The 13591-nt window shown below is 44.4% G+C and overlaps 2 protein-coding genes across 2 annotated transcripts; both read left to right on the forward strand.

The window, feature by feature from the left end:
• Window positions 1-11221: 11221 nt before the first annotated feature.
• Window positions 11222-11809, forward strand: LOC135390654 (uncharacterized). The gene has a single exon (XM_064620456.1). It carries the CDS (start codon window positions 11222-11224, stop codon window positions 11807-11809), a length of 588 nt encoding a protein of 195 aa, XP_064476526.1.
• A 281-nt stretch (window positions 11810-12090) lies between these two features.
• Window positions 12091-13590, forward strand: LOC135390662 (uncharacterized). Its single transcript, XM_064620469.1, has one exon. The coding sequence runs from the start codon at window positions 12091-12093 to the stop codon at window positions 13588-13590; it is 1500 nt and encodes a 499-aa protein (XP_064476539.1).
• Window position 13591: the final 1 nt, after the last annotated feature.

Consider the following 13591-nt stretch of genomic DNA (forward strand, 5'->3'; position numbering starts at 1 on the left):
GGATTACCGGTCCAGGGCGCTACCAATTGAGCTAAGCTAACACGCCTCTCCAGCGACTTTCGGGGTGCGTCATCTGAAGGGACGACAAACCAGCCACTCACTCTCAGAGTCCGTTGTTTTTAGTCTCAACGGATGTAAAGATCCATAAAAGTCCGAGCGGTAATGATGACCCTCAATAATTCTAAAAGTATTGATACAGATAACACGCAAATTGCACCCCTCTTTTAGCTTAGCTCAATTGGTAGAGCCCTGAACCGGTAATCCAGAGGATGTGGGTTCGATCCCTACAGCTGGCTGACCTTTTCAGTGACTTTCATCTTTCGTCGTTGATTTCTTGGGCATTTGAGGCTTTGTTTGTGTCTGTCCTTTCTATGTTTGTTCCAGCCTCAGAACATCAGTTTCTCTCTAAATCGACACTTCTTGTGTTTAAGCTTGACATTTTCTGTGGCCAATGCAGTTAACAAGGCGTGAAGACACTGAAGATGTTCCTCAAAGGTTGCCGTATGGACCACGATATCATCGAAGTAGCTAACGGCGGTGTGGAGATTGTGCTTGTCAATGATGGACTTGATAGCTCTCTGAAAAGTGGCTGGCGGATTTTTAAGACCAAACGCCATTACGGAAAGGGTTACAAGCCATCGGGTGACCTCATTTTTGATAAGATAGCTCTGATTCTCGCGCTCTCAGCGCGTGTTTGTTCCGTGGGTAAGGTTTGTAACCCTTTCCCCCCTCCCCCATATGGCCTGCCAATGTAACCTCCTATCTTCGCAGCTTTGCGCTCAAACTGCCAGCCGTCAAAAAAGAGGCGGAGCCAAGGGCTCATTTTCACGGAGTTTCAGCGAATTTATTTCGGCAACTGCCATTGCACTACGAGTGGGATTATGTGCTATACTGAGTAAAATGACCACGGGGAACCCATTTCCGCTAAGAAAACGTTAGGTTACAATGGGGAATTCCGGAGTTCAATTCAGTCAATTATTTTCCCGTCAATTGAAATGAAATAAGAATGTTACCAATATGTGGCAAAAGTTATTGGCAGAAAAAATCATTTCACCGCATGTCTGTCCGGGCCTACGTTTTTTACCATGAATTTCTATCATGGTTGGCGGTCCACCCTGTAGACCCAAATGACCACTCGTTGTTTTTAGTGTCAACGGATGTAAAGATCCATAAAAGTCCGAGCGGTAATGATGCTCCTCAATAATTCTAAAAGTATTGATACAGATAACACGCAAATTGCACCCCTCGCGATTACTTTGCCGGTGCACTTGATTTTCTTTGCCAACATGTCTTTGAGTAGCAGAGAATTTCATCGCCCGACGCAATTTGCCAATTTAATTCTCTTGCGTAAAAGGGGTACCAGGCATCACCTAGCAAATTATCGTCCGATTTCGATACTACCATTTTCAAAAATCTTGCAAAAATCATATATATTGGTATTTCTCCAAAGTTATTGATCAGCATAATTGGATTGCGACTGAGCAGTTCGGTTTTAGGAAGGGCCTGTCAACTGAGCATGTACTTCTAAATATATATATATTTTGCCAATTTGCCAATTCGGATCGATGCGCAGCTACCCAGGGCCGACGAGCCGCAAACACGGCGAAACACGTGTCCTCTGGTGTTGCCGCATCGTTCCATGAGTATCTGTTTCTCTGCGTGCAGCCATAGAAGCCATGTTAATCTGTAAGTTTGAATTTCAAACACATCTAGTATCATTTATTTGTTTCTTTAATGGCTTTTTTTTCCTGCATTATATATATATATATATATATATATATTGAGGCTCGCTTACTGGCCTTGAGCATATTTTTAGATTTCAGCATGACGTTTTACTGCCAAAATGATGATATCCTTATTTGTAAATTATATTATTATGTGTTTAGAGGGAGAATAATTGAACTTGTGGCTTCCTGTCTTGGTTATAGAATACAATTTGTTTCAGTAAGGACAGTGAAATCAACAATGCTTGATATTAAAATAGGAGTGCCCCAAGGCAGCATCCTCGGTCCGTTACTTATACTTACGTTTATATATCAACGGCATAGTCTCCGTTGACAAAGAAGCCCATTTTGTTATTTGCACATACTGTTATTTGTATGTATATGCATATTTGTTATGTACACATGTGGACGGGGTGACAACAAGGTGTTTTTACTGCATTTAATGGGACACCTTTGATCTACAACCCTTTTTACAGTTTTGGAATGGCAACTTGAACCTGGCAAAATGGGCTTAGCTTGTGATTTGTCGGAAGCCCAACAAAGAGCGGGTTTTAACAAATGCTTGATATCAAGTAACTGAAAGACGCCAACAGTGGGAAACTCAATAGTGAACGCAAGCTCCGATGCCGCGGACAAAATTACATTCTTACATTGATCAATAACACTCTCAGTGTTAGAAACAAAACCAGATCATCTACATACCTTCTTATAACGACATCATTTAATGAAAGAGATGACATAGGGGATAAAACCGCATCGTCAATTACACTCAGGTAAATCTCTGAAAGCACAGGCCCGATACACGAGCCAATACAGATACCAGTTTTCCGGGTGTACAATTGCCCGTCAATACTTATGGCAGTTGATTTCAGATAAAGTTCTAGTAAGCGCAAAAATTCAGTCACAGATATACCGACTTGCGATTCAATGCGCATTAAATCATCTTCAAGAAATCGACGTGTGGGTTTGACATGGTGTGTGACGTAAAGTTTGCAGCTGTGTTTGAGACTTCGTGTTGTGTGTGTCCTTTTGTGTTCCTTAGTCTCGGGGCTTGACATCTACATTGCAGATGGCACCAATGAAAACGTCGTATGGCACTTAATACACTAAAATAAACATGCAAACAACAAAAAGTGTAATAACAACAACAGTAACAACAAGTAACAACAAAAGTAAAGTAAGATATAGTCAGTACTGCTTGTAATACCGCCTCCTCTGCCATGGCTATCATGTTTAGTGAGAGCGCTTGAAGGGCACTGTCCTCTGTGTATCACTACTGTGTTTATTAAAATGTTGGTTACATCTACAAATCTAATTACACTACGTACTCAAATAGAGCACACTTAAAACATACGTGTTCTCTGATGAGTGCTCGAGTGCAGGGTGGAAGTGGACAGCATTTCTCCTCTATAACCTTGATGCTTTCTCTTGATTCATTCCAACAACTACCTCAACTCCAGAAACATATCCCTTACATTGCAGTCATCAAAACATTATGTAGTGGCACAATGCACTTTCTGTGTCATATCTGCCTGAAGAAAATAGTATTGAGGGCACGCATCACCTTACCTCCGTGCTATTATGAGAAACGCAAATGATCGAGGCTTGAGGACTTATTAACCGAACTATAGCACAATACCTTAGGATACAGACCTTACGGAATTGTAACAGTAAGTGTAATTCAAGCATGTACCTTCAAGTTCGATGTCCATCGGCAGCAGGGAGCTCGAATACATCCCGCAGTCCTAGTGAAGGCGGTGAGGATAATCTTCGAGGAGAAAGTCTTTGGTAATATATGTATTTAAACCATGGACCAGCAACTGCAATATGCCAGCGAACTATAAGTAGTCAAAGATAAACGAATTTATCCCGTGGCGAGTTGAAATCGAGTAACGGAAGCCACGTCCGCTGTGACAGTTGCTAAACTTCAGTCGCTACACAAACACTGATTGCACACCTGAACTTCACACTGAATAAATAACGTGGGAATTGCAGAAGTGAATTACAACAGTGCCGACGTACGGCGGCACTACTACTACATACCAGATTGAAGGCACGCTTCCTGCCGAAACGTTACAGATCGTACAACCGCCGATGCCGCCATAACAGCCAGAGAAAAAGGAGCTTCGCAGCAGAAGTTAAAATTTCAAACCACGTGTCGCACACTAAAATCATATACCGCGTAGGTATATGTTAAGGTAGTGGTATTTCGTTCGAAGGTCCGTGTTCCTTGTTAAAGGGGCATAGAAGTCACCCCCAAAATATTTCTTTTTGTTTTTCGCTGTGGCGTCTTCTGCAACGAATAAAATAAGCTACTGTGAAACAACAACGAGCGCAGGTTATCTACAGAGCAGGCGCAAGGTTCTGTTCCGCACACCTTAAGAAACCCTCTCCACGTGCAGAGAGCGCGTGGCGGCCCGTAAGACCACGGCGCGCCTCTACTGCCGCGCGCTACTGCGCCTGGCATCCAGTTTTACCGGCACTTTCCTAGCGTAAGGCCACGCACATCTGCTCGCTGGGACATTCCATCGTCGCCGGTCAGGACTCGTGTAGAGGAAGACCACCTCTTCTACATTTGGTGACCTGAAGAACGAACACCATGTGCGGCGTAATTCCGCCATTCACCATCTTAAATTTTTCGGCGGCAACCAACAGCGAACCACCTTCTGGCAGGCAATTCGCAACAGGATCCCGTTTCCTCCGGGGACCGGCTGGGAGATCACAGCAAGGTCAGTTTGCGGCCTCCACCTGAATCATGATGGCCCTCCCAGGCATCTCTCTGGCGACACCCAGCATTCACGCTCTTGTACCAGTCGCGGTACTCTGGCCCACTCAGCAACAATCGCTCAATGAAACTCAACTCATTCATGATATCGACGCGGACCTCAACCGCATGCACCGCTCCGCGTCTGAGGGGAAGGGAGTGATATGGTGGCCCGTGCACGACGACGACGCGCCTTTGCTGCCACGCGTCACTGCGCCTGGCAGCCACTTCTACTGGCACCGTGCTAGCGTGAGGCCTGGCACATCTGCTCGCTGGGACATTCTATCATCGCTCGTGTAAAGGAACACTATCTCATCTACAAGTGCATGGGCGAACCAGAAGACGTCATGACGTATCACGAGTCTCTGCACGTGGCCAGTGACGTCCAACGGCACAGCGCAAGCATGTATAAGCGCTGCGTGAGCCGATACGAAGAAACACAGAAAAAAGGCACTGAGCGACTATCCTTGACTTTGCTGACCAAGAGCGAGGGAGGCTCCGCTTCCAAATGGCGCTCCAATAGCAGGACTCGGGAGGCGGAGCGCTGCGATCTCTGCTCTTGCCTAATAGATGGCGCATCGGTAGCGCTCGGTTCGGGATATGTGAGCCGCTGTCGTCTGCTTCTTCCGGTAGAGCTACGATCTTGAAGCCTCTGCTCTCGCGTAAGAGATGGCGCAACATTGGCGCTCCGTAAGAGCACGTGTGGTCGCCATAACTTTGAGCCTCGACCTTGAGACTGGCTGGTAACCTAAATTCCGCGGCGATAGGAAGCCATAGTGCGTAGTTTTGACGATTATGCTTCATGGATATGTCATTACATTACCAAATTTTTGGCGAGTTCGATGTTTCGCTCCGCTCTTATGCGTGAACATTGTCTCAGCTCATGAAAAAGGAAAAAAAAATGTTGCTGCTTTTGTTCTACTCCTCGCACTGAAATAAATCATTTAAAATAATTGTACTGTGTGTGTGTTTCCTTTTTGTAAGGGTTCCGGGACATTTGATTGAACGTCGTTTGGTCGAAAGCTGTTTGATCGAACGCGGGACATTTGGTCGAAAGGCATTTGATCAAACACAGTTTGATCGACACGGCAGCGGTCGTTTGATCGATTCTTTTATTCGTTCGCTTGGAGCGTTGTTTAAACAAAAAAGAAGAAAACAACAAAAGAAAGCTTCAGTTCTAAATGCTCCTCGCACTGAAATAAATCATTTAAAATAATTGTACTGTGTGTTTCTTTTTTGTTTTTGTAAGTAGTTACGCAAGTATACTGCGTAGTTTTGACGATTATGCTTCATGGATGTGTCATTACATTACCAAATTTTTGGCCAGTTCGACGTTTCGCTCCGCTCTTATGCGTGAACATTGTCTCAGCTCATGAAAAAGGAAAGCAATGTTGCTACTTTTATTCTACTCCTCGCACTGAAATAAATCATTTACAATTGTACTGTTTGTGTGTCTTTCTTTTTGTAAGTTTTACGGAAGTATGTAAAACGGAAAGAAATGTTGCTGCTTGTTCTACTCCTCACACTGAACTAAATCCTTTGAAATAATTATACTGTTTCTTTTTTCCCCTTTTTGTAAGTAGTTACGGAAGAAAATAATTGTACTGTGTGTGTGTTTCGTTTTTGTGAGTACAGAAGTACGTAAAAAGGAAAGAAATGTTGCTGATTGTTCTACTTTTTGCACTGACATAAATCATTCGAAATAATTGTACTGTGCGTGTCTTTTTCGTTTTGTAAGTAGTTACGGAATAAACTCTTTCGTTTTTGTAAGGGATTCCGGGACATTTGTTCGAACGTCGTTTGGTCGAAAGCTGTTTGATCGAACGCGGGACATTTGGACGAAAGCCATTTGATCGAAACGGCAGCGGTCATGAAACAGAACACACAGACAACGTGACAAGATTAAGAAGCAATTCCCCAAGGCCCTGATACCTTCTGCATATTTCCGGCAGACATGTTGGAAAAAAGCAGCGAACCACATGTCTCACGTTAGCGTGGGCGTAGGAAAAAATTGTCCCAGTTTGCGGAGCATTTTACCAAATGAAATGTTTGCGCGTACTTTTAGCAATACGCTGAGGCAGTGTCAGCCACGAGGATATGAGAGTGGAGCTAAACGTCTAATGTTACTTTCAAAGCTCGTGCAAACGCAGTTTCAGCACTTTATGCAAATAAATAGCGGGAAAAAACAGGCACATCATCGGATCGCCTTCTGGATGCGAAAAAGTGGATTAGGATGAGGAATGTGTTTATGGGCGAGCGGATTACACAGAGTGAAATATTCCTTGGGATAACAGCATTTAGAACTGAAGCTTTCTTTTGTTGTTTTCTTCTTTTTTGTTTCATCAACGCTCCAAGCGAACGAATAAAAGAATCGATCAAACGACCGCTGCCGGCTCAATCAAACGGTGTTTGATCAAATGCCTTTCGACCAAATGTCCCGCGTTCGATCAAACAGCTTTCGACCAAACGACGTTCAATCAAATGTCCCGGAACCCTTGCAAAAAGGAAACACACACACAGTACAATTATTTTAAATGATTTATTTAACTGCGAGGAGTAGAATAAAAGCAGCAAATTTTCTTTCCTTTTTCACGAGCTGAGACAATGTTCACGCATAAGAGCGGAGCGAAACGTCGAACTGGCCAAAAATTTGGCAATGTAATGACACATCCATGAAGCATAAGCGTCAAAACTACGCAGTATACTTGCATAACTACTTACAAAAAGAAAAAAGAAACACACAGTACAATTATTTTAAATGATTTATTTCAGTGCGAGGAGTAGAACAAAAGCAGCAAATTTTCTTTCCTTTTTCATGAGCTGAGACAATGTTCACGCATAAGAGCGGAGCGAAGCATCGAACTGGCCAAAAATTTGGTAATGTAATGACATATCCATGAAGCATAATCGTCAAAACTACGCACTATGGCTTGCTATCGCCGCGGAATTTAGGTTACCAGCCAGTCTCAAGGTCGAGGCTCAAAGTTATGGCGACCACACGTGCTCTTACGGAGCGCCAATGTTGCGCCATCTCTTACGCGAGAGCAGAGGCTTCAAGGTCGTAGCTCCACCTGAAGAAGCAGACGACAGCGGCTCACATATCCCGAGCCGAGCGCTACCGATGCGCCATCTATTAGGCAAGAGCAGAGGCCGCAGCGCTCCGCCTCCCGAGTCCTCCTATTGGAGCGCCATTTGAAGGCTGAGCCTCCCTCGCTCTTGGTCAGCAAAGTCAAGGATTGTCAATTTTATTGCGCGGTGACGATATACCGCAGAGCGAAAATATTTTTCTTGGTGACTCCTACATTAAAATGGTTACTCGAATTACAGCATCTGCTGGCAACTTGTTAGGTTTGTCTACTACGAATCTTGGTGACGACAATGTGATTTGTTGTTGTGTCATTTGCCAATCATGATTGCTCTGTACACCTCAACATCACCACGCAAATGCCAAATTTTTCTGCAGTGAACTGGCAACCCCTGTATTACCATAAGGATGTAAATGATGCACATTCTAGTTTCCTCGCTGATGTAAAACCTATTTACGGAAAGTGCTTCCTCTTAAGAACATCTGAACGAAAAAGCGTGCGAAAAGAACATCGGTTATTCATTTTGTACTAATGATGATTACAAAGTAATACGCGTTGGGGAATACTTTAGAAAACAATATATTTTATGAAGCTAAGTGAATTTAAAAAGTTCCGAAATCACGTAAATGCCGAACTAAGGAAGGCACAATTGGCCAACTACTGTAACCTGTTTGACGATCCTTATTGAAAAAGCTCGGAGCTTGTACGGAAGTATTTAAAGACCATTACGGCTGAAGCACCACATGGGGACGATACTGAGCGCATTGTTATTGATGAGAAATTGCCCTCTGGAAATGAGCTTGCAAATGCATTTTATACTAATTGTGTTATTGTTGGTGCAGGTATGAACGCGCAAACACAAAGTGACCCAAATGACTACTCGTGGTGTTTATACCCAACGGATGTGGATGGAGGTCAGAAGTAGTATGGACTGGACACAGACTGCCGCCAACTCACAAGTTCGTCTAAACACGATTTAATTAGCAATTAGAGCTAATTGGGACCCCCCATTAATCAGCACCCTCCAGGGTGTCACCACACTATTTGGGGAGCAACTATCTCGTGTCCAGACCAAGCTGTGAGTTGGCGGCAAGGTGTGTCCATAAAAAAGAAAAAAGAAGAAGAAAAATGATATAAATAGAGTGGAGAGAAACAATTTATTTAAAAAGCAACGATGCCGTGGCGAAGAAACCGCTCTGAAACGTCTGAATGCACCGCGAATTTGCTTGTTCCGACAATGTTTCTGTGGCAAATAGTGTAAAATCGAGCAAGAGAAACAGAAAATACGGTCACGGAGGCACAAGTGATAAAGATAAAGGAAAGCAGCTCAAGATGAGACTTGCTGGGAATTTGACAATATATGACACTCATGCAAACATTCTGTTTATGCGCAGAAAGGGACCAGGCAAAGTAGCTCATATCTAGAGAAGGAGTGCTTCTGCAATGAAATATGTAAAATAATACCAAATGCAAGTTAAAATATGCTGCCCTTGACCAACTTTGGCACTTGACGTGAAAAGCATACTGCTGAAGATAGTTTCAAAAAATGTATCAAGATGTATGGCACAGTCACGACATGGGAATATATCAGAAACTGAACTAACAGAATGACATTCTAATGCACTCTGCACAAGAAATATGTGCTTACTAAACAGAAACAGTTCACAAATTTTTTTCACCTTAGAAGGAGACACACTGCAGTGACATGGCAGAGCCAGGACAATGCCTATATAGGACCTAGGACATGTGGTTTTATTTTTCATAGCACGACAAAAAGCAATGACAACAAAACAGGGGAAGGTAGGGATCTGAGGTGAACAGATCGGAGCTGCAAGCGCTGGAAGCGACGTGTCGGTCTTGACCAATCGCATGCTTGGCCGGATCCAACCGTCTCCACAGCCGCTCAGCTGTGTGGGCATAGACGGTGTGGTCGTGAGGTACGGGTAAGTGGAAGACAGAATGAAGTTGACCAGGCAGAATTGGCTGGAAATGAAAATTAATGCGGACACGGGAGCGACAAAATGCATACCATCCCACTTGCTAGCCATTGTTCGATTGCCGTTTCCCTCTGACCTAGATATCGCTGCACCCAGTATAGTGGTCTCCACGGTCTTCTTCAATCCTTCTACCGCAACAGCTGTCACTTTTAGAGAAGAAGTAGTTTTTCTTTTTTTCTTTTTTAATAGCAGCAGCAATTTTCGCCTTTGGTTCATACTGGGAGACGCAGGAGAACAGCGGACGGAAGCGGAAGTACAAGCAAGATATTTCCACGTTGATGATCGGCGCGCCTTGGTTATTGCCTTTGGTCGCCAGATATTGTATTTATACAAAGTTATACTGCACGTTTTTCAAGTAATATCTGTCGCGTATCTTATGCCAGCCTATAACAGCTCTTACTCATGACGAGAAATGCCGCCATGGCCTTCGAGTACAAACTTTGCGCCGGCTCCTAAGCTGCGCCGAGAAAACGCCGTTTGCGGGTGGGCCCGACGTTTCTCCATCGGGAGTGACGTCACGACCTCAAAGCTCGGCGTATCTGCGTCAAGAAAACGTCGTATGCAGTTCCCGCTTAAAGACGATAGTTACGCTTGAAGATGCCCTAAATAAACATGCTCCAGGTGTCGAAAAGAAAAATTCCCATTCTCTGATAACCAGGAAGTTGTTCTTCGGCAATGTGGAGCAACACACTCATTTGTAAATTGCTTTGGTTTGTAACTGCTTGGAGCGGTCCACTCTGAGTACACAATCTCCACTCTACATAAATGGAACAAAAGAGTCGCCAACAGGAATTAATCTGCCGTGACATTGACCAACAAGCTCCCCGTCGCAGATTAGTCAGGCTGTTTTTTACTCCTCCTTGTGACAAGATATATAAAAGCCTATTGATCATGCCGCTACGCAGCAGCATCCTGAATTCCTGTCACTTTGTGGAAATTAAACTAAACTAAGAAACTAAAATTAAATTAAGAGCGAATATAAATTGGCACTAAATAAAAACCTACACTAATAAAATAAATAATCAGGATACAATCAGTACATAAATATGTACAGTCAACATTTCTTTTATAAACCGTCGAATTATGAATTCGCTCAGTTTATGAACAGCACCTCGTGGAACCAAAGTTTCCCTATGTATATCTATGTATATCTTTTTTCCCTATGTATATTCTTTGTTTTATGAACACCTCGAAAATTCGAACTGTGAATGAATTTTCGGGGCTGTTGGAGAAACGAACGTGTGTTTATATGTATGTGCTGCCTTCTCCGCTAACGTAAAGACAGACCGTTTCATATGTGCTTTCAGTGTCTGGGGTTCGATCTGTGAATCACTTGGGGGCGAGCATCGAATTACATAAACTTCCTTTGGCTTCCCATCCTCGTATCGTTCCCACAGAGAGTGTCCGTTTACTTCCCTTCTGTGGTCTCCATCTCTCTCTCTGTGTTTAGTTATAGTTGCAATAAAGAAGTCAACCTGTGCGGACGTGTGTGAGCGTGTAGTCCGTCTTCAAACGACATATCCGCGGATGGCACCCTTACTGCTTGCCTCTTCCCGGCGCATTTAGCCCTTTAGAGCTACATTTTTCTGGTGCCGAAACCCGGGAAAGAAGGCCCTTTATTGACAAGGTACCACCGTGGAGTAATCGACGATGGACCGACTCAAACGAAAACGTTCCACCATCCGTGCAGCAGTGACAAAGATAACGGAAGACATCGTGCAACTTACTCAGCAGCCAAGCACAACGAATGTTAAAGGTGAGCTGCAACAGAAACTCGACCTCCTCACTGTTAAAGAGAGTGCCTTAGAACAGCTAAACGTCTCAATCGAAGAATTAACGACCGACGAGGCCTATGACGAGGAACTGACTGGATCGCAGGCTTATGAAGACAAAATTTGCACCACAAGGTCGATAGCCAAGCATGCCCTAGATAGTCCCCCCACTGACGCAAGGAGCTCCAGTAATTTGAGAAGTCAAAATTCCACAAATGTGAAACTTCCGAAACTGGAAATCTCAAAATTCGACGGGGATCTCAGAAACTGGGAAAGCTTTTGGGACCAGTTCGACTCTACCATCCACTCAAACGAATCGCTCTCCAAGGTGGACAAGTTCAAATATCTGAAAAGCTACTTGACAGGAAAGGCAATGACAGTTATCAAAGGACTTTCGCTTTCCGAAGAAAACTACTCGACCGCCATTGAACTTCTGAAGGACCGATTCGTAGCAAGCCTCACATAACGAAACAACTTGGAGACGGTACCCGAAGTCGCCAACACAACAATCTCCCATCAGGAGTTGCCTTAACGGTTGGTGCAGAACAAACAAAATGCGTATTTTGTGAGTCTACTGATCATTCCCTGCAGAGCTGCGCGGCTCCTCTTTCTTTGGAACAAAAGAAGGAGAAGCTCAAAGCAGAGAGACGATGTTTTCGATGTGGCAAACAATATCATCGGGCACGGGAATGCAGAAGTGGGTCCCGACTGTGCTGCGCATTTTGTAATGGGAAACACTTGACAGTGATGTGCGACCCAACATGGAAACGTGGCGCCGGATCCGAAGTCGCCACAACAGCTACTGAAACTCAGATAATGAAGCCAACGGTAGTTGCCACGTTGAGAGATTCCAGCCCGACGTACGCTGCAAACAGCACAGTGCTCCTTCAGACTTTTCGTGCATATGCAGAAAGTGAAAGAGATCGAAGGCTCACACGCATTCTGATGGATGGAGGCAGCCAACGCACATTTATTAAGAAGTCATTGTCGGAGATGCTTAAATGCCAAACCTTAGGAGAAGAAGAGTTAACAGTCCACACCTTTGGCTCTACATCAACTATCCAGAGAAGATGCCGCAGGGTGCAAGTATGGTTGCGTAGCCAGTTTGACCGTAACGAAATCGCAGTCGAGGCGCTCGAGATGCCAGAAATTTGCACTGATGTCATGCGAGTGCCGAACAACGACCTCATAGCCAAAATGGAACGGGACGGTCTCTGCGTAGGTGACGTTCCGATGACTAACATCGACTGCGACCATGGAATCGGAATCCTCATCGGAGCAGACTGCTATTGGAGGGTCGTCACCGGAGAGACAAAGTATTTGAGCGAATCATTGGTGGCTATCAATACAATCTTTGGTTGGACTTTTCAAGGACCGGTACCAACAAGTACAGTAACAACTTGCACTAATGTCTGCGTCATGAGAACGGTAGTTGACCAAAACGAGGCAGACATATCGAACGAACTGAGACGATTTTGGGAACTAGAGCATATGGGTATACAAACAAAGGATACGGTTTGCGACAAGGTAAAGGACACTATCGTGCGAGAGTTCGAAGCAAAGATAAAGCAAAATGAAGACGGAAGGTACGAGGTACACATACCGTGGAAAACCACTGATCCCTGTTTGCCAACAAACAAGCGAACTGCAGAGGAAAGACTGAACTCGTTAACGAAAAGGCTTTTGAAGAACCAGCACGTCATGATGGAGTACGACACCACTATTCGGCAATATTTGAATGACGGACACGCCGAGAAAGTTGATATCAAAGCAAACGCCGACGGACCAGTCTTCTACCTGCCTCATCGGGCTGTATTTAGACCTGACAAAGCAAGTACTAAAGTGCGCATCGTGTTTGACGCTTCGTCCAGTGCTTCGGACTGCCCTTCGTTGAATGACTGCCTGGAAGTTGGACCAAACCTGAATCCTGATCTCCTGGCGACAATTCTAAGATTCCGTAAGCACAGTGTTGCCGTTACAGCCGACATTGAGAAAGCATTCTTGCAAATTTCTCTTAATCCGAACGACAGAGACGCTTTCAGATTCATGTGGTACACTTTCATGACGGAGAGCGGAAGACCACTGTCCGAGATTGAGGTGTGGAGAATGACGAGGGTGCCCTTTGGTGCCGCCTCCAGCCCGTTCCTTCTTGCAGCAACACTTCGTTATCATTTCAACTTAATGTCTAGCACGTACCCCGAAACCTGCAGGAAACTAACGGACGGCTTCTATGTGGATGACTTGTGAC

This window comes from Ornithodoros turicata, chromosome 1 (genome assembly GCF_037126465.1).
Source record: "Ornithodoros turicata isolate Travis chromosome 1, ASM3712646v1, whole genome shotgun sequence".
In the NCBI taxonomy this organism is placed as follows: domain Eukaryota; kingdom Metazoa; phylum Arthropoda; class Arachnida; order Ixodida; family Argasidae; genus Ornithodoros; species Ornithodoros turicata.